Source organism: Etheostoma spectabile, unplaced genomic scaffold (genome assembly GCF_008692095.1).
Source record: "Etheostoma spectabile isolate EspeVRDwgs_2016 unplaced genomic scaffold, UIUC_Espe_1.0 scaffold00006713, whole genome shotgun sequence".
Classification (NCBI taxonomy): Eukaryota; Metazoa; Chordata; class Actinopteri; order Perciformes; family Percidae; genus Etheostoma; species Etheostoma spectabile.
In genome coordinates, this window is record NW_022603418.1 from 39,757 (window position 1) to 60,043 (window position 20,287).

The 20,287-nt window shown below is 39.8% G+C and overlaps 3 protein-coding genes and 1 long non-coding RNA gene across 4 annotated transcripts in view; 1 reads left to right on the forward strand and 3 right to left on the reverse strand.

Annotated features, from left to right (window-relative positions):
• Positions 1-20,287, reverse strand: part of LOC116678234 (BOLA class I histocompatibility antigen, alpha chain BL3-6-like) — a 20,691-nt gene continuing 404 nt past the window's right edge. Inside the window, exons 2-3 of the mRNA XM_032508251.1 lie at positions 16,543-16,650; positions 1-83 (exon numbers count right to left, since the gene is read on the reverse strand). Coding sequence (XP_032364142.1) covers positions 16-83; positions 16,543-16,650 — 176 coding nt within the window. The 3' untranslated portion in view covers positions 1-15. The remainder of the gene's footprint in view (positions 84-16,542; positions 16,651-20,287) is intronic.
• Positions 1,050-5,549, reverse strand: LOC116678228 (class I histocompatibility antigen, F10 alpha chain). Its single transcript, XM_032508242.1, has 5 exons — positions 5,486-5,549; positions 3,492-3,761; positions 2,607-2,885; positions 1,532-1,834; positions 1,050-1,268 (listed from the first exon to the last, which is right to left on the reverse strand). Exons 1-5 carry the CDS (start codon positions 5,532-5,534, stop codon positions 1,081-1,083), a joined length of 1,089 nt encoding a protein of 362 aa, XP_032364133.1. The 5' UTR covers positions 5,535-5,549; the 3' UTR covers positions 1,050-1,080.
• LOC116678231 (major histocompatibility complex class I-related gene protein) lies at positions 10,421-14,435 on the reverse strand. The gene is made up of 5 exons (XM_032508246.1): positions 14,353-14,435; positions 13,048-13,317; positions 11,952-12,230; positions 10,853-11,155; positions 10,421-10,596 (listed from the first exon to the last, which is right to left on the reverse strand). Exons 1-5 carry the CDS (start codon positions 14,399-14,401, stop codon positions 10,436-10,438), a joined length of 1,062 nt encoding a protein of 353 aa, XP_032364137.1. The 5' UTR covers positions 14,402-14,435; the 3' UTR covers positions 10,421-10,435.
• Positions 12,987-20,287, forward strand: part of LOC116678235 (uncharacterized) — a 14,138-nt gene continuing 6,837 nt past the window's right edge. The window contains exon 1 of the long non-coding RNA XR_004329200.1: positions 12,987-13,122. This is a non-coding gene — a long non-coding RNA (uncharacterized LOC116678235). The remainder of the gene's footprint in view (positions 13,123-20,287) is intronic.

The window sequence follows — 20,287 nt, forward strand, 5'->3', positions numbered from 1 at the left end:
ATATTCATGAGTTTATCATTTAGATTCTGGATTCAGTTTCTCAGAGAGCTCAACACTGTTGTCAGGAGATGGAGGGCGTATGGCTGAAATATAAAACAAAAGACAAATCATTTTAGTTATCACAATGGTCCCTTCTCCCCCGCTGGATATGATTCCCTCTTCTAGCCACTCATACAGATAAATACATCTCTTCTTTTCTCTTTAATACTATAATCTTGGGTTTTATTAATCCATTTGTTCCTTGTATAGAAATAAACTCGACAGAGATTGTTCCAGTAGAAAAGTAACTAAGTGTTCCTTAAGTGCCATTTAACTGCCGATAAGTCTGCAATGGACATGAGTGTATCTTAGTGCAGTGTGTCCCAACAGGCCCCCCCCCCCAGCCCTGTCAGATGAACTCACGTACCCCTTCATCAATTCCCAATGAATGAATAAAGGAACACTTCATTATATAAAACAAGTTTTCATAAAGTTGAACTGTAAATATTAAGGTTGGTTTTGGTCGGCATTACTACTACTACTACTACTACTACTACTACTACTAGGCCATTAGAGTGAAGCTAAATACTTCACTATACTCAACTATTTATCCACTATCGTTTCTTTTAGCTAACTATTTCTAACATGCATCCAGTACTTTACTTATAACTAATCATTTGAAGTATTTAAATTTTAAAACTGTGCTCGCTTGCTAACTAGTTTTCTCTTACCTAACATGTGGTGTTGTTGACTTAATGCCAATATCTGGATATATTCTTTTTTTAATCAAATCATAATATGTAAATGTTCAGTAGAGCTCTACAATCTTTGCACGTAGCCCCTGGCAACAGCAGAGGTACCCCTGGGGTACACATACCCCTGGTTGGTAATAACTATCTTAGTGTATACCGGGAACACACTGACAAACAAATATACTTATTTTCCAAAGGTTAACCGTCTGAAGCAAGTAAGATGAAATGCCAACACATAAATAATAAACTGTTTAACCAAAATAGGAATTTGTTTCTTCTAGTTATCATATTATAATTACACTGCAGCTCTGAGCTTTCTGCTGAAGTTTGAAGATCTAGACTTTAAAGTCTAGATCAAATGATTAATTTTAAGTCTAAAATCTAGATACTGAGAAAGAAATGAAGCTCTCTCTCTCTGTTTGAGTCTCTCACCTTTCTTCTTTCTGTAAACTAGGACTCCGATCACACTAGCGAGGAGGACGAGAGCGAGAACAACCACTGCAGCGATGACGGGGACGGTCATGTCAGTGGGCTTCTCTGTTGATCAGAAAACAACAAAAAATAGTCCCAACCTGAACAGATGAAGCAGGTTAGAAGAGAAGAACCTCCATTTATCAACCAGACCACAATCCTGTATACAGACATTATATATATATAGTTTGTCCTGCTGTGGTTGTTAAATGTCATTTTTAATACTTAACCTTTAAAAATGGTATATAAAATATTAGATAATTTAAGTGCAGGACTGTTAGAGGAAACTAAATGTGTGTTTCCTTCATCACCTCTGACAGAAGTCTCACCTCTGTTGGTCCTGATCTCTGCTTTGTCCAGTTTGGTGACGATGTCGTCCTCCACACCAGAGAGATGAAACACACAGTCGTACCTCCTCCAGTCTTCAGCTGGGACTGATGAAAGGTCCAGGTCTACACTCATCTGGAAGGATCCATCGTGGTTGGGGAGGATCTCTCCGAGGTCCACGTCCTCATGAAGCTCCTCTCCATCTTTCCTCCAGAACATCATGGCTCTGTCAGGGTAGAAACCTGTAGCGTGGCAGCTGACTGGAGAGGACGGAGACTTCTGGAGGAGAGACACTGAGGGACGCTCTGCAGAGAGAGAGAGAGAGAGAGAGAGAGAGAGAGAGAGAGATCAAACGTGAATGGAAAGAAAACGGAAAAAGAAAAAAAATTCTTCCAAGTAAAATAAATAAGTAAATAAACCTCAAACATCACCACTAAGAGTGTGAAGCCGTGCTAGCAGCTCTGAGGTTGTTCTGAGGTACAGCGACGCTTTGAGCTCATTTTACCAGCATGTTGATGTGTGGCAGGTTATAATCTCAGCTCTGCATGTTAGCTTTCTAATATTTCCTCATTAGCGCTAAACCTAAAGTACAGCTGAGGCTGAGAGAATGTCATTATTTTGCAGGTATTTGGTCATGAATTAAATTACTGGATAACAGAAGGATTTGACCTGATGATGGCGTTAGCTGAAAAGTCAGAGGTTCAAAGTTTTACAATCGATTCTCTGGGGACCATGAATATATGTACAGTATTTTACAGCCATCCAGTGAGTCTGTAACAACTGAAGGACAAACGGACCAACTGACAGACCACCTGTCAATGCAGTTCAACTTACTTACCGTATGCTAACTGTGCACTGGAGATCATTGGCTATTGATAGAAAGTAATGTCAGAGCACTCTAACTTGTGGGTCTCTACTGATTGAGGAGGGCTAGATCAAATCTTACCACCACAGAAAACAGCCAAAAAGAAGGTGATGTCAGACTGATTGGAGTGATAATAAAATGTTGGGTCAGTCTGAGCAGACTGGATGAACATTGTTGTGTTCATGAAACTACATCAGGAAATGGGATTCTACCTTTTCTCAGCAGAGAGCTCTTGCTGTAGTCCACATACACCTTCAGCCATTCTGGATAAATCTCAGTGAGGAAAATCTCAATGCCTTTTATCATAGATTTGTCAGCATCCAATCTTTGTTTGAGGATGACAGCTTCTGGTTTTGCAATGATCCACGTCAACGTCTTCAGGTCGAATGCTAGGAGGTCTTCTCCATCATAACCAAACTGATTAAAACCATTGACCTCTCCAGTCTCATTGTCCCACTCACAGCCAACAATGTTCTGGAGAATATGGACACCTGAGAGACAGAGACTGTCGTTACAATAATGCATACTACTACTACTAATAATAATAATAATACTAATACTAATACTGATGATGATAATAATAATATAACTTTTACTTCTTGGATTACAACAACAGGGTGAAGTGGGTCAGCTGAAGTTTCTAGAGTCAGTTAGTTGCTCTCCACCGACTGCAAAACTCCAGTGCATGATGGGAAACAGCCGGGTTTTGTCTCAGATGTTTGACCACAAACCTTACAGGTTACAAAAATTCTTTCATAATTAATTACTAATAAAGACAAAATATTTACATGACAAAAACTTCAAGCCTAGACAGGCTGGTAAAGTTAATTCCAAATATTCCAGACAGTATCAAATCTTAGTTATTTAATATTTTAACAATTATACAAACAGACAGAGCCCTCAGTCTCGTTATCTGACAGGTCAATGAAGGAAATAAAGGATGTCTTGTATTACTGCTTTTCCTCTTCCAGTGTACGGTATGTGAAGATATTATGTATTGTCATGAATTTCATTATCTCAAAGTGGGGATGAGTTTGGATCGATTAAATCTAAAATGAAGATATAGAACAGTTTAACAGTAAACAGTGAAGTATTACCTCCAGTTTGGTTGAAGCTCTGCTTCAAGATATCCATCGCAGCTTTGAAATGGGCAGGCAGAATCTCAAGACACTGTGCTTTGTGCGTTTCCCTAACCTGAGGATGTTTTTCTAAAAGTGTTTTCACCCAGTCCTGTTTGGGTTCCAGTATCTTTTTGTTGGTGTCGCAGTAAGTCACCAGAAGATCATCCACCACTGCAGTAGACGCATACTCTGGGAGGTTTGGGACTCCAGAAGATGCAGTGGTGAAAATCTTAAATGAGTGTTTCACTGCAGGACAAACAACGTTTATAGAGTCAGTATAAATACACATTTTATCATAAATACGATGGCACTATTATGACTCCGTTAATCTAAGACACGATGGTCTCAAAGTGAAAGTGAAACTTAACTCCAGCTGAGTTCCAGAGCTACACAGGAACAAAACGCAGAGCTGAGAGGAAAGCAGAGCTGCCAACTTTTCCCCAAACCTTGGAGTGAGATTTGGGGGGGCAACCCATATTTTGCAGCGTACAAAGCAATTTCTTTGGCTCTTTCAGCATCATTATACTTCAGGGTTTAAATTGGGATTTGTTATATGTGGGGAGATGGGGCTCTCCCTAGGGGGGTCTGGGGGTATGCCCCCCCAGGAAAAAAATTTGAAAAATAAACCATTAAATGGCACTTTCTGGAGAGTTTTGTGCAAAAGAAATTGAGAAATCAAGTCTTGCATGATATGTGCAAAACTGTAGGGTTAGAAGCCTTTGCATTGTTGTAGTATCAACAGGTTTTAGGGCATTTAGCATTTACATTATATACATTATTAAATTCTTATGATATAAGAACTGACCCAGACAATGTGCCAAACATAATGAGCCACATGAAGAGACAGTAGCATATGTCAGCAACAGCTGAGAAGATTTGGGTCTGTGGGGGAACAGGTCCAGGGGTCCCTGGTGTAGGGACCAGGGACCCAAAGTTAAATTAATGTTGAGGGATCAACTAAGACCACTGAAATTCTAAAGATTGAGAACCACTGTTTTGCATAAATTCTAATCCTTTAACCTTTGTGCCAAGGCTCAGTAATGTTTGGCCCTCATCCTCTGGGCCCCACTTACTGGATTTACTTTTTCGGGAAAATAAAGACTATTTGTTCATTTTATAAAACATTGAATGAATTATTTACAGTTACATTTAGAGATGCACAGAGAGAAGCACCATAGTGGCCCAAAGTTGCAGTAGCCTATCGTATATATAGTATAGTATATGTAGTAGGCTATAGTATATATAGTATAGTATAACTCTGATGTGTTTCATCAGATTTCTGCTCTTGTTTACAACTTTATGCACATTCAAAATATAACTCCTCCCATCAGTGTCCGAGATTAGGAGAGTTGTAAAATAGTCTGCTGCGCATGTCATTGCTCCGCTGATATGGTGGATCTCACTCAGACCGTCGCACAGACAGAGGCCCATTTGGGTCTCTGGTGGTGACAGAGTTTAGAGGAGGCTGTACGCTGCGCATTATCGGAGGACTAGACTGATGCAACTTGTCACTGCCCCCCCCCCCCCCCAGAGCGAGTCCACTAACATGAACTGAAGTTGCTACGCTACCAGCCGCGCTGCTCACCTCTATTGTTACAGAGAGTGGACACGAAGCGACGGACGGGTCTGTGATACTCAGAGCTCATACCTGAAGCCGCGGAAATGCACCTGGGATGGCTTGTGCAAAATGTTCTCAGTTTGCGACAATTCGAAACTACAGACAGGGAGCGCTCTTGAACCCCCTCACAGTCTCTGAAAGCACAACTAGTCGATCACGAGCGGCTCAACAGCTAGATCTATAGATAAACTCATCTTTCAGAAATTTGACCGACGGGTTGACACTTCAGCGTGAGAAATCGGGAGTGTGGCGTGTGAGCGTGTGAAACCAGTCAATGCGTGTGTCTCACGGCCAATGCGTGAGAGTTGGCAGCCCTGGGAAAGTAAAGAAAATAATTAAAATGTGATCTTACCTGGAGATGAGACGTGACAGAAGAGAAGCAACAACAGAAACTTCTTCATCTTGTTCTGATAAAGACGGGTCCGAGGACCGAGACGGTTCAGGTGTTTTGTCTTCTGGGATGTTTCTCCGCGGAGGGACAGGCCCGGTCCAGAGCAAGGCGACCGCAGTTACCTTTCACCACCTGTAAGACCCAGAGCATGCTGGGCAACACCCGCCTCTCAGCTGATTGGTTCACAATCGACTCAAAATTATGACGTTTTATATACACTTTGTTTTTGAATCGGGATTTAAATTGTTATTTGTCCGTTTAAAGTCATGTTGTGTACAGAACACACGTTGTGTGGCTGATAGTGATGTGTAGAAGCCAGAGAGACTAAACTTCTGAAAGTTTAGCAGTTAAACTTTGTGATCAGTAGCCTACGTCACTGGGATAAGAAGAGAGGAGAAGAAGTGGCGTTGTACACTTGAAAGACATAATGTAATGTAGGCTATTGTATCACAACAGACACACAATTTACTACTTTATTGAGAAGATAAAAATAGTCTTTACGATCCATTCTCTTCGTGAACAATGAACATTCAATTTAAAAGTTACTGCAACTATAGTCAAAGATGACTCAGTAAAAATCTAAATTAGGGACTTTATTGAAAAGCAAAACATCAGCACCAAAATAAAGCATTACATTAGATCTTGATCAGGGTCCGTGGTAAACCGGCCCACCAGGCGCTCGCTGACAAGCCCTCCATCTGGGCCTGGCTCCAGACGGGGGCCTCGGGCTTCCTCCGGGCAGGGTAACACCCTCTTCCTCGTTGAACCAGTCTTTATCTGGACCCTCACCCGAGACCACTTTGCCATGGGAGACCATACCGGGACCACCAAGCTGCAGACAACACAAACCTCTCCCCCATGATAAGGTGATGGTTCCTGAGATCTGGACATTACTTCATGCCTATTGATACACATTAAAATGTGCTAAAAGTTAGAGAATATCTACGAGGCCTTCATTAGGTCCTGCAGTGACGCTGGTAGTGAGCTCTGACAGGCAACATTCTCTAACCCTGTCTGAAGGAATCTTTAAGCTTCCTTTAAATCCATCACACACAAGCAAAGAGCCATTCTCTGCTGCTGATCTAACTTGTATCCACTCAGACTAAACTACAGAGGCTGGAACCAGACTGGTCTGATGGGCACCTTCATGAAGGATTAAATCAAATACTGAATTTTATGTGAATGCCATGAATCACTGAGAAGTGCAACAACCATCACTGTGTCTGGTTCCTCTAGTCTTACCCATAACCAATAGTTAGCAATTAGGAAAAACATGGGTTTTAATTAATGGGTTTCATCCATTGATGTGTTCCACCAGATCATATATGCATCCAAAACAATTCAGGTGATTTTAAGCATCATATTATAGACAAATATAAATTCTACATTTGCATGTAAATATCAAACCATTACCTAATCTCAAATACATATTGTAACAATAACTTCCCTTTTCTTGCAGGGATTATTTTAGTTTAAGTTCTGTAAAGCTATTTAAAGATGACACATACTGTATCAAAGTCGACCATTTTGAGGGTCAGGTCTTTGGATTCAGTTTCTCAGAGCTGCTGTCAGGACCTGGAAGGTCAGAGACCCTGTTAGTGTGAAACTGGAAAGCATTCATCCTCTTCTGAGCTTTTATTAGTAAATACAGAAAACTGTTTTATAGTTATATAGATAAATCAGCACAATAATGTGAAAACCTTTTAATCAAAGTGTGTCAGATTGTTAAATAATAAAAGTTGATTTTACTTACAAGTCCGAGGCATTTGGCTGAAATCAAAATTAGATCATTTTACAGCTGGAATGCCAGAATATCAATAAAGATTCTTCTACTCTGAAATGAATCCCTCCCTGCTTTCAGTTGTTGGATTTAGGAAACTGATGTGTGTTTGAATTTAATTCAAACACAACCTGTATTAAAGCATCAACTCAAACATTTCAATTAAACTACTGAAAAAATTTTTTATTAAGCAGATGATTTTTTTTATTTGTCTCTCACCTTTCTTCCTATTGTAAACAATGAATCCTGTAGATAGGAATGAGATGGAGAACAACCACAGCAGTGATGGACGATCATGTGACTGGACTTCTGTTGTAAAACAATAAAAACTAAAGTCCTGCACAGATACATCAGGTTAGAACAGAAGTACATCCATCTGTTGAATATACATGTTTGTCGCTATTAACTATAAGGCTAATCAGCTATTATCTTAAAGTGTCTTTAAAATTATGTGTTGTATTTGAAAGATTGACTCTGCATATGGCAGACAGCAATGCACAAAATGTAATAACATAAGTAATTTTAAATCCTGATGTGTGTGGTAAAAACTATGTTTCTATGACTCTAAAATCCATTAATCTTGTTAGGCTCTCAAAATGTTAATGAAGATGATGTGTTTCGTGCATTAGTTCAATACATTTAATTGGTTTATGATTTTTGGTTTATGGTATGGTTTATGAAAAAGCAGTCCCTCTAACCACAGTCTAATCTCACTCTCACCTCTGCTGGTCCTGAGCTCTGCTTGGTCCAGTTTGGTGAAGATGTCCGGAGGGGGGCCGAGAGGGATCAACAAAAACCTAAACGCTACAACACAAATACTAAAGCTACAAACCGAATGAAAACCACCAACCTACACCGACAGGAAGTAGTCCTACCCACAATGAAGAAACCACATCCGGGGTCCCAGTGAGCTGGCCTCAGGTAACTCCAACCAGGCGCTGAGCCAACAGGTGCCGCGTGTTTCCCAATTAACCCCCCCACACTCATTATCATCATCAGCTTCACCTGGCTTCTATTAGTAGACGCTTTCACACGCACACACGCACACACACACACACACACACACACACACACACGCACGCACACACGGACGCGCGCGCACACACACGCACACGCCTTGCTTCTCCACAGCTAATTCGGGTTCAGTTTTTAGGGTTCTGCTGCCCTCTGGGGGAAGTTATTGAGACACGTGGCTGTGTATAATGGTATATTTATGTTGTGTTCTTACAAAATGTAATAGACATTAAACATTGCTTAAATATACATATGCTAATCTTTGACAAGGACAATAACCCAAGTGGACTATTTAAAAGACCTTGTTCAATATCAACAATGTGGGAAAAGGAACACAAATAAATATTTAAAGTAAATAAAAGAGAAACACAAAAAAATATGTAATACATTAAATTATGCTAATATACTAATAAACTTTTACTTTTTCCATTGTAATCCATGCTATAGCAGTTAGTAAACCTTTTTAATTGGCCCCTAAAAGGGTCATCCACCCAATCAGTGGCCTGCAGTGAGAAGATCCACTCAAACAAGAACAAATGGCTGATTTTAACTCAGGATCTGGGTTTATTAAGCAGAATAAAAACTATGTTTACAATATTACAAAAGTTTTACATTTATGTCGCTCAAAAGAAAGCTAAACATATTACTGTAAATATATATAAATAAAGTATTCTACATATTTTGGTGGGGTTTCTTACATAAAAATAAATGATTGCATATCAACATCTTCCCTATCGAGCATGTCGTGTCATGTTTCTTGTGGGTTCACATTTCAGTCTGAGATCTGACTCTGGCAAACAGTATTTATCCCGTGCTGCACTACAGTACAAACTACTGAAATACTGATACAATATGCTGAATCACAAATATCTAACGCGTTGGCACATGGCAGAGACAAGGATGTGAAGGGTGGTGTTAATCAGAGAAATGTAATCATTGTTCTGAGGAGGACAGGAGGAAAAGACAAAGACAGGCAACGTGTTTCAGTCCCTCAGAATGTTTCAAGCAAGAAAATACTAAAATATACAAAGTTGGGGTTTAATTCAGTCACTAACTTCAGTTGTTACCTTGTCCTTTGGACTGGTTTTTCAGGAGTCACTTCTGTGTCTTTAACATATTGAGGTGTGGCACTAAATACACCGATGTTTCATTAAGTTCTTTCTTAGTTTATGGTCTGTCCATCAAATTTCACAGAAAACTGCTACGCTATTTATGAAAAGGTCTGCTAGGTAAACAAACAAAAACACTGAATATTCAAGCAAGAAAACAAACAAAAAAACAAATCCTCAAACATATTTTTTATAAATTATTGTAAATGATTCAAATAAGGACTTCCACATTCAAAAAGGAGGAGGAAGTTTAAAATACTTGTCTGGTCCTACCCCCTTTTTCTACTTAGTCCATTAGTTATATGCAAACATCTTAATTATTCACTTATTTATATATGTATACAAACACATACATGCATATCTACATACTTACATAAACACATTAAACACTTATTTTCATTTTCCAGCTATCACCGGTGTCCAGGTTTCATCAGTCAGTTAAATCAAACTGAATAATAACCCATCCAAACTAGACATTCATTCATTCATTCATTCATTCATATAAATATGACTAGGAACAATGCAGTCAGTACACAATACAATCACCTCCAGTCCTTCTCATATCCATCCATATTCATGAGTTTATCATTTAGATTCTGGATTCTGTTTCTCAGAGGACTCAACGCTGTTTTCAGGAGCTGGAGGGAGTATGGCTGAAATATAAAACAAAAGACAAATCATTTTAGTTCTCACAGTAGTCCCTTCTCCCCCGCTGGATATGATTCCCTCTTCGAGTCACTCATACAGATAAATTCTTTTCTCATTAATACAATTATCATGGTATTTATTAAACCATTTGTTCCTTATATTGAAATAAGCTCAGAGATTGTTCCAATACAAAAGTAACTAAGTGTTCCTTAAGTGACATTTAACTGCAGATAAGTCTGCAAGGGACATGACCCAACAGGTTATTCAAATCATAAACTGTAGCTCTGAGCCTCACACCGCTTACTGCTGAAGTTTGAAGATCCAGACTTTAAAGTCTAGATCAAATGATTCATTGTAAGTCTAAAATCTAGATACTGAGAAAGAAATGAGGCAATCTCTCTGTTTGAGTGTCTCACCTTTCTTCTTTCTGTAAACTAGGACTCCGATCACACTAGCGAGGAGGACGAGAGCGAGAACAACCACTGCAGCGATGACGGGGACGGTCATGTCAGTGGGCTTCTCTGTTGATCAGAAAACAACAAAAAATAGTCCCAACCTGAACAGATGAAGCAGGTTAGAAGAGAAGAACCTCCATTTATCAACCAGACCACAATCCTGTATACAGACATTATCTGTTTGTCCTGCTGTTGTTGTTAAATGTCATTTTTAATACTTAACATTTAAAAATGGTATATAAAATATTAGATAATTCAACTTCAGGACTGTTAGAGGAAACTAAATGTGTGTTTCCTTCATCACCTCTGACAGAAGTCTCACCTCTGTTGGTCCTGATCTCTGCTTTGTCCAGTTTGGTGACGATGTCGTCCTCCACACCAGAGAGATGAAACACACAGTCGTACCTCCTCCAGTCTTCAGCTGGGACTGATGAAAGGTCCAGGTCTACACTCATCTGGAAGGATCCATCGTGGTTGGGGAGGATCTCTCCGAGGTCCACGTCCTCATGAAGCTCCTCTCCATCTTTCCTCCAGAACATCATGGCTCTGTCAGGGTAGAAACCTGTAGCGTGGCAGCTGACTGGAGAGGACGGAGACTTCTGGAGGAGAGACACTGAGGGAACCTCTGCAGAGAGAGAGAGAGAGAGAGAGAGAGAGAGAGAGAAAAGAGAGAGAGAGAGAGAGAGAGTGCAAACGTGAATGGAAAGAAAACGGAAAAAGAAAATAATTCTTCCAAGTAAAATAAATAAGTAAATAAACCTCAAACAACAACACTAGGAGTGTGAAGCCGTGCTAGCAGCTCTGAGGTTGTTCTGAGGTACAGCGACGCTTTGAGCTCATTTTACCAGCATGTTGATGTGTGGCAGGTTATAATCTCAGCTCTGCATGTTAGCTTTCTAATATTTCCTCATTAGCGCTAAACCTAAAGTACAGCTGAGGCTGAGAGAATGTCATTAGTTTTGCAGGTATTTGGTCATAAATTAAATTACTGGATAAACAGAAGGATTTGACCTGATGATGGCGTTAGCTGAAAAGTCAGAGGTTCAAAGTTTTTACAATTGATTCTCTGGGGACCGTGAATATATGTACAGTATTTTACAGCCATCCAGTGAGTCTGTAACAAGCTGAAGGACAAACGGACCAACTGACAGACCACCTGTCAATGCAGTTGAACTTACTCACCGTATGCTAACTGAGCACTGGAGATCATTGGCTATTGATAGAAAGTAATGTCAGAGCACTCTAACTTGTGGGTCTCTAGTGATTGAGGAGGGCTAGATCAAATCTTACCACCACAAAAAACAGCCAAAAAGAAGGTGATATCTGACTGATTGGAGTGATAATAAAATGGCAGGTCAGTCTGAGCAGACTGGAGGAACATTGTTGTGTTCATGAAACTACATCAGGAAATGGGATTCTACCTTTTCTCAGCAGAGAGCTCTTGCCGTAGTCAACAAACACCTTCAGCCATCCAGGGTAAATCTCAGTGAGGAAAGTCTCAATGCGTCTTAGTCTAGATGTGTCAGCATCCCATCTTTGTTTGATGATGACAGCCTGTGGTTTCGGAGCGATCCATGTCGATGTCTTCAGGTCAAATGCTAGGAAGTCTTCTCCATTATAACCATACTGATTAAAACCATTGACCTCTCCAGTCTCATCGTCCCACTCACAGCCAGCCATGCTCTGGAAAATATGGACACCTGAGAGACAGAGACTGTCATTACAATAATGATGGATACTACTACTACTACTACTACTACTACTACTACTACTACTAATAATAATAATAATAGAGAGTGTCACTGCCTCATCATTATTGCACAACGTTTACTTCTTGGATTACAATAACAGGGCAAAGTGGGTCAGCTGCAGTTTTTAGAGTTGGTTAGTTGGGCGGCTGTGGCTCAGTGGTAGAGCGGTTGCCTGCCAATCGGAAGGTTGGTGGTTCCCCGCCCCTGCAGTCATTGTCGAAGTGTCCTTGGGCAAGACACTGAACCCCGAGTTGCCCCCGATGCTGTGCATCGGAGTGTGAATGTGTGTGAATGTTTATCTGATGAGCAGGTGGCACCTTGTACGGCAGCCACGGCCACAGTGTGTCGATGGTGAATGTTTCCTGTAGATGTAAAAGCGCTTTGAGCAGTTGTTAAGACTGGAAAAGCGCTATATAAATACAGCACATTTACATTTAGTTGCTCTCCAGCAACTGCAAAACTCCAGTGCATGATGGGAAACATCCGGGTTTCCCCTGGTCTACAAGCTCATGGTCTCAGATGTTCGACCACCGCCATTGCTTGTTGTAAAAATTCTTATTCCATGATTTATTAATAAAGACTGAATTTATTAGTCTGATTTTGTGCGATTAAAGTTTTCTTTGTTAACAGAATATTTAATATTTACATGACAAAAACTTTAAATTTATGTTTTGAATTTCATTATCTCAAAGTGGGGATGAGTTTGGGTCACTTTAATATAAAATGAAGATGTAGAACAGTTTAGCAGTAAACAGTGAAGTATTACCTCCAGTTTGGTTGAAGCTCTGCTTCATGCGATTGATCCAGACTTTGAAAAAGTTAGGCTGATGCTCAAAACACTGTGCTGTGTACAATTCCCAAAGCTGAGGATTGTTTTCTAAAAATGTTTTCATCCAGTCCTGTTTGGGTTCTGCTATCTTTTTGTTGGTGTCGCAGTAACCCACCAGAAGATCATCCACCACTGCAGTAACCATAAACTCTGGGAGGTTTGGGACTCCAGAAGATCCAGTGAAGAAAAACTTCAGTGAGTGTTTCACTGCAGGACAAACAAGGTTTATAGAGTCAGTATGAATAGAGATATCATTATTTATCAAAAACATGATGTAGACCTAATTAACATGATTTACTTAACCTAAAACATGATAGTCTTGAGTTAGAGTAAAGTGAAACTTAACCAAGCTACGTTAAAGAGACTAAAGCTAAATTTCATCCACGTCGAATAAGTTCAGTAAAAAAAAAAAAACTCATGCGAATAAAGCTGGTGAAAGTGTGTTTCCAACGGCTTTTAAGCAAATAAAAACATGTGACGTCACATGCTGTTTTGCGAACAAATTGGTATATTGAATGGATTTTTGGCATTTTATGATGTCACCATTCATTTTCACGATGAATCTCACGACATTCAAAGATTTGTGAACAAAGCTTTTTTAGACCAAATGGATCGCGCCATCTACCAACACATGATCAGGTGTAATTGTGCCAGCTGATAGTGACATATCAAGCTATAATAAGAAAACAACGACACTATCAACTTGCTATGATGATGCAGATGCCACTTGGCTTTTATTTTTTCCTCCTCTGGCACCGCTGTGTGAGCGCCTAACTCCGGAGGACGTCCCACTGCTTGTCTTAACCGTTGTCGGCCATTTCCTTCACGAGTTCCTGATAAATTAAATTCAGAAAGTCTCTCGTCTCCTCGTTCGTCCTCTGACGTCTGTCTTTGTTGACACCCCACACCTGGGCGGAAATTAACTAAAACATCTTCTTTGTTTTGTGGCGGGTTGCAACCATAAAACGACCTAAAACCTAATCGCAAATCATTATTTATTCGACAAATAACGTTTCCATCAGCGTTTATCGCATAAACCGGATATCTATCAAAATAAATTCTGATAAGACCGAACGGATTTCCTTTGAGTTGATATTCATCAAATTCCATCGAGTTTTACCGTTTCCATAAGGCATTTTTCATTAGAATGCAATTCATTCGGATAAAAAACGTGTCTCAACAACTTGAGAGAGCTGCCGAGCTGAGTTCAAAGTAAAGAAAATAATTAAAATGTGATCTTACCTGGAGATGAGACGTGACAGAAGAGAAGCAACAACAGAAACTTTTCCATCCTGTTCTGATAAAGACATGTCCGAGGACCGAGACGGTTCAGCGGTGTCTTCTGCGTTGGTTCTCCTCCCAGGAAGGAGTGTCTCTGTTCTGGTGAGTCCCGATGAGTGTAGCCTGTTAATCAGCAGACCTCTGAACCTTGAACCCAGTACTTGTTTGAAGGCTTGTCATTTAGCAACAGAAGACACACACATAGGACCAGCTGTTATAGAAAGCTGTCGTTAGAGACCGCTGATCGCTGTCCGGTTCTCAGATATGAACGCCTGCATCATGGTAAATGGGCTTTGAATGCGCCCAGCTAAGCCCATATAGAAAGCCTAGTGTTCTTTCTACAGCATAGTCGACTGTAATATATTAATAACATTGTTAAAATGAAGAAATGAATACCATGATAACATTTAAATAAATGTAACGTTATAGCTTTAAAAAATATCAATAAACAACAAAGCAATAAGAACAAAATAATAACATTAGGCCTACATAGAATGATAAGAGCTTGTTAACAAATGTTGATTAAAACAGCAGTTGTAGGGCTAAAAATAGCAACTTACAGGAAGAATAGAGCTGTGATCACAAAAGATGCTTCCCGTTGAAATAAAACAACGTGCTGACCATCACGAAAAAAAGACATTAACGTGTCCGTTGTAGGGGAATCCTGTCCAAATGAGATCAAATCTGACTCCAATTTATTTATTCCCGTGCCTTCTTTAATCTGATTTAAGTTTACCAGAACAAAAGGATCAATCTGAGACTAAGAGCTCAGTTAAGCAAAGTTTACTGAGTCCAGCATAAAAGTTCAGAAACAGCATCTAAGTTTCCCTGGCAACAGACACTTTAAGTCAGAGGTGGTCCACCAAGGTCGCATCTGAAAATGAATCTGAATCCTGATCTGAGTTTTCTCTGTGTCTTCTCACAGGAGGGGGGGGGTGTCCTAGTTTCTAGACAGAAACTGTTATCTTTCACAAACACACACATTTTATTGTTTTTGCCATGTTCGGTTTCAGGAGGGTTTTTCCCGGCTATTTATTATGCTTTTATCTTTGTTATCTATTTGTACAGCACTTTGGAGCAGACTGTTTGCAAATGTGCTATATAGCCTACATAAACTTTGACACACACACACACACACACACACACACACACACACACACACACACACACACACACACACACACACACACACACACACACACACACACACACGCAGACACACACACACACACACACACACACCCCAAGGTCAGCGGTGCAACTTCCTCTTCCGTTCTCACAACCTTCAAACGATTCAACTCTAACTTTGTTTAGGACTTAAGCTTAACTTTTCTGTGTACTTTTAACCACTTCCTTAATGACTACCAAAGCTCTTTTGCAACGAGCACATAGGCCTACACACATTTAAAATATGTCTGTACAGTACACAAATCAATAAAATTAGGTGTCCATTTCACAAACTGAATAATCTCTGCCGGGTCACATTTGACCCGTAACACTACATAGGCCTAGATTACTCTTTTTTTAGAGACATTTACAATTTACCAAAATTCTCACAACTGTTGTTTAAAAATAGCAATGTCTGATGAAATCATGAAGCCTTGTTCCAATAAAAACATCATACAACATACACATCTGAACTTTAAAACAGGTCGAATTTGACCCTAACACAATATAAGTAAGGTTAAGGTATTAATACGTCACAGCCTTCACTGTTGTGTTGTCCCACAAAACGTTACAGTGTGCAGGGTTGTGTGTTAGCCAATCATGTTTCTGGATTCAGTTTCTCCTAGAGCTCAACGCTATTGACAGGAGCTGTAAGGTCAGAAACACCCTTAGTTGGTGTAACTTCTTATCCTGCACTGACCTTAGCTTTCTAAAAACTTTAATTACACAACTATCATTAAAACACCTTTTTAATCTAGAGCAAGGTTCAGAACAGATACAATAAAAACAAGTTCTACTTACGAGGTGGACATTGCGAGGTGGTGACATTTTTTCTCATCCTCCGTTTAACATTTATGCACACTGCTGAATATCTGCTATGAACAATTGTACCAAGAGCCCAATAACAACAAAGACCTGTCTAAAATAAATGTTGCTTCAGTTTTACAGTCTGGACAAGAGCATCAGCTCCTTTGAGTCTCTCACCTTTCTTCTTTTTGTAAACAGCAAACCCAATAGCAGCAATGAAAACGGCAGCAACCTCAACAACAACCAGTGCAGAAGTAATGGGGATAGTCATGTTACTGGGCTCTTCTGCTTGGCAAAAAATGTAAAAAAGAATATTATCAAAACATGTCAAACAGGTTAGAACAGAAGTACATCCATCCATTCAATACACATACAGGTGTTGAATACAGTAGACTCTATACAGTAGCCATTAGAGCATTTGCAAAATGTGCTGTATTCAAATGGTACCACATGGGTTAGGTGATATAGGGTTAGGGTTGTATTTACTATATACACACACACACACACACACTGAGGGAGTATTTGATCCCCTGCTGATTTTTTACATTTGCCCACTGACAAAGAAATAATCAGTCTATAATTTGAATGGTAGATTTTAACAGTGAGAGACAGAACACTTTAAAAATTGATTTGCATTTTAATGAGGGAAATATGTATTTGACCACTCTGCAAAACATGACTTGGTACTTGGTGGCAAAACCCTTGTTGGCAATCAGAGGTCAGACCTTTCTTGTAGTTGGCCACCAGGTTTGCACACATCTCAGGAAGGATTTTGTCCCTCTCCTCTTTGCAGATCTTCTCCAAGTCATGAAGGTTTTGAGGCTGACATTTGGCAACTCGAACTTTCAGCTCCCTCCACAGATTCTGGCTAGCCCAGCCTGGATTCCAATAAGAAAATTAAAGAAATCTGATGATGTAGGCTAAAATGTTTGAAATCAAACCAATTAGATGTTCCATGGCCAAATGTCTTGGAAACATTTCCTCCAAACAGCTGTTGAAGAGCACATTTTTTACATCAAAGTAGACCAGATCAACGGAAGTACATTTCCAGGATAAAGCCTGACAGCTGGCTTTGTAACTCACCTTCTGCTCTTTATGTGTTGCTGTGCTCAAACTGTTTGCTACAGAAAACGATTGAGCTACCAAGCTACACGCTGAACTTGGCAAGTTTTAGATTGTAACAAAGGTTTAACCATGTATCCAGCTAATTTAAAGAGCTCAACTTACTGTGTCAGTTAACTTCATTTAATAAGGTATGCAGCGTTCTCTTTTGTGGGGTGTAAGTGGTCCACCAAAAAGCAAGTAACTTGCGAACCAGCTTCAATGCGTTCAGAACTTGGAGCCGTCCAAGATGATTGGGATTGGTTAAAAGAAATGCAAACAACCCAGAGCAATTTTTTCTAACCACAAATGTGGTGTAGCCAGCCTGTTACAGCGCTGTAGATAGGTCTGTCAACATCAGACTAAAGTCAAAGCTCTTTCAACACAATATACTCAGTGACTATGGGCCCATTAACACAAGGGTAGACAGTGATATCTGGTGGCTTCATTCAGGCATAGCAGCTGAGAGCCAAATACTCACTCAAATTACCTACAAATGTCTTTTGACACCCTATAACGGTTAACAATAGCGTAACTCAAACTATAATGCACTGTGCCAAGTTAAATCACACACATGAACGAAGTCAAGGTGGATTTAAGTAGTAATATAGCACAACAGTTAACTTAAACATAGTTCTCTGGTCTCCTCAGGAGGTTTGAACAGAAATGACTGATTCATCTGCATAGAAGCCAAAGAAGAACAAACTTTAAGGATGTCAAACTCACAACACACTTGGTTTGCACTTGCATCTCAACTGCTGAGCCTCAGATTTGTTTCTCCTTTAGTAGCATCATAGCAATACAAAAATATATGGCATTACAGGGCAAAACAAACAGTTCCTCCTGAAGCCATGTTTCTTTTTTGTTTGAAGTTTAGAAGGCATCTTTTACAGAGCTTTTCGTCAGCAGTTTATCCCATTTCCAGTGTTCATGCTAAGCTAACCTTGTCTGGGAGCTGCTTAGAATTGACACCGATCTTGATCTTCTCATCCAACTCCTGTGAGAATACCGAACATTCAATTTAAAAGTTACTGCAACTATAGTCAAAGATGACTCACGGTAAAACTAAATCAGTGACTTTATTGAAAAGCAAAACATCAGCACCAAAATAAAGCATTACATTAGATCTTGATCAGGGTCCGTGGTAAACCGGGCCACCAGGCGCTCGCTGACAAGCCCTCCATCTGGGCCTGGTTCCAGACGGGGGCCTCGGGCTTCCTCCGGGCAGGGTAACCACCTCTTCCTCGTTGAACCAGTCTTTATCTGGACCCTCACCCGAGACCACTTTGCCATGGGAGACCATACCAGGACCACCAAGCTGCAGACAACACAAACCTCTCTGCTAATATACTAATAAGTTAACAACTTTTCCTTTTTCCATTGTAATCCATGCTATAGCAGTTAGTAAACCTTTTTAATTGGCCCCTAAAAGGGTCATCCACCCAATCAGTGGCCTGCAGTGAGAAGATCCACTCAAACAAGAACAAATGGCTGATTATAACTCAGGATCTGGGTTTATTAAGCAGAATAAAAAACTGAATGATGCATGTTTAATGTAAGAGTTACTTCACATCAATGATACTAAAAGAAGATACAAAATATAAGAATATCAAACACATCTGACGTGCCGAGTGTTGGCTGAGATTCTTAAAGACCAAAACTTTTCTTAAAAAAAAAAATAATAAATAAAATTCAGAATATTTACACTTTTCTTTAAATAAAGCTAAATAATCAGGATGTTGTTGTCAAGTTGTCAAACACCAGAGAGGACATTTTATTTACCCCTACTGCATTGGGATGTTTAAGCAGAATAAAAACAATATTTACAATTTCAAAAGTCTTACTTTCTTGTCGCTCAAAAGAAAGCTAAAAATATCACTGTAAATATAAATAAAAAATATATATATAAAGTATTCTACATATTTTGGTGGGGTTTCCTACATAAAAATAAAGTGTTGCATGTCAACATCTTCCCTATGGAGTATGTCGTGTCATGTTTCTTGTGGGTTTACATTTCAGTCTGAGATCTGACTCTGGCAAACAGTATTTATCCCGTGCTGTACTACAGTCCAAACTACTGAAATACTGATACAATATGCTGTATCACAAATATCTAACGCGTTGACACATGGCAGAGACAAGGATGTGAAGGGTGGTGTTAATCAGAGAAATGTAATCATTGTTCTGAGGAGGACAGGAGGAAAAGACAAAGACAGGCAACGTGTTTCAGTCCCTCAGAATGTTTCAAGCAAGAAAATACTAAAATATACAAAGTTGGGGTTTAATTCAGTCACTAACTTCAGTTGTTACCTTGTCCTTTGGACTGGTTTTTCAGGAGTCACTTCTGTGTCTTTAACATGTTGAGGTGTGGCACTAGATACACCTATTTTTCATTACGTTCTTTCTTAGTTTATAATATTAATAATAATATATACTTTATTAGTCCCACAAGGGGAAATTACAATTTACACTGTTATTACACACACTACACACAGGCCTGAATTGCACACACATGCTCAGTACATGCACGAATGGAGAGATGTCAGAGTGGGGGGGCTACCCATGGAACGGCACCCCAAGCAGTTGGGAGTTCAGTGCTTTGCTCAGGAGCACCTTGGCAGTGCCCAGAAGGTGAACTGGCAACTCTCCAGCTACCAGTCCACCACTATACTTTTTTAGTCCGTACAGGCCTTGAACCAGCGACCCTCCGGTTCCCAACCCAACTCCCAAAGGACTGAGCTACAGCTATGGTCTGGCCATCAAAATTCATAAAAAAACTGCTACACTATTTATGACAATGTCTTCTAGGTAAACAAAGCTT

Bases quoted from the DNA above. Each gene is read 5' to 3' on its own strand.
- LOC116678228 (XM_032508242.1), bottom strand. From the start codon at position 5,534: ATGAAGAAGTTTCTGTTGTTGCTTCTCTTCTGTCACGTCTCATCTCCA. The intron at 3,762-5,485 runs GTAAGATCACAT...TTTGTCCTGCAG, and splicing joins CTGTCACGTCTCATCTCCAG to TGAAACACTCATTTAAGATT. The intron at 2,886-3,491 runs GTAATACTTCAC...TCTGTCTCTCAG, and splicing joins GAGCTTCAACCAAACTGGAG to GTGTCCATATTCTCCAGAAC.
- LOC116678231 (XM_032508246.1), bottom strand. From the start codon at position 14,401: ATGGAAAAGTTTCTGTTGTTGCTTCTCTTCTGTCACGTCTCATCTCCA. The intron at 13,318-14,352 runs GTAAGATCACAT...TTTGTCCTGCAG, and splicing joins CTGTCACGTCTCATCTCCAG to TGAAACACTCACTGAAGTTT. The intron at 11,156-11,951 runs GTAGAATCCCAT...CTCTCTCTGCAG, and splicing joins GAGCTCTCTGCTGAGAAAAG to AGGTTCCCTCAGTGTCTCTC.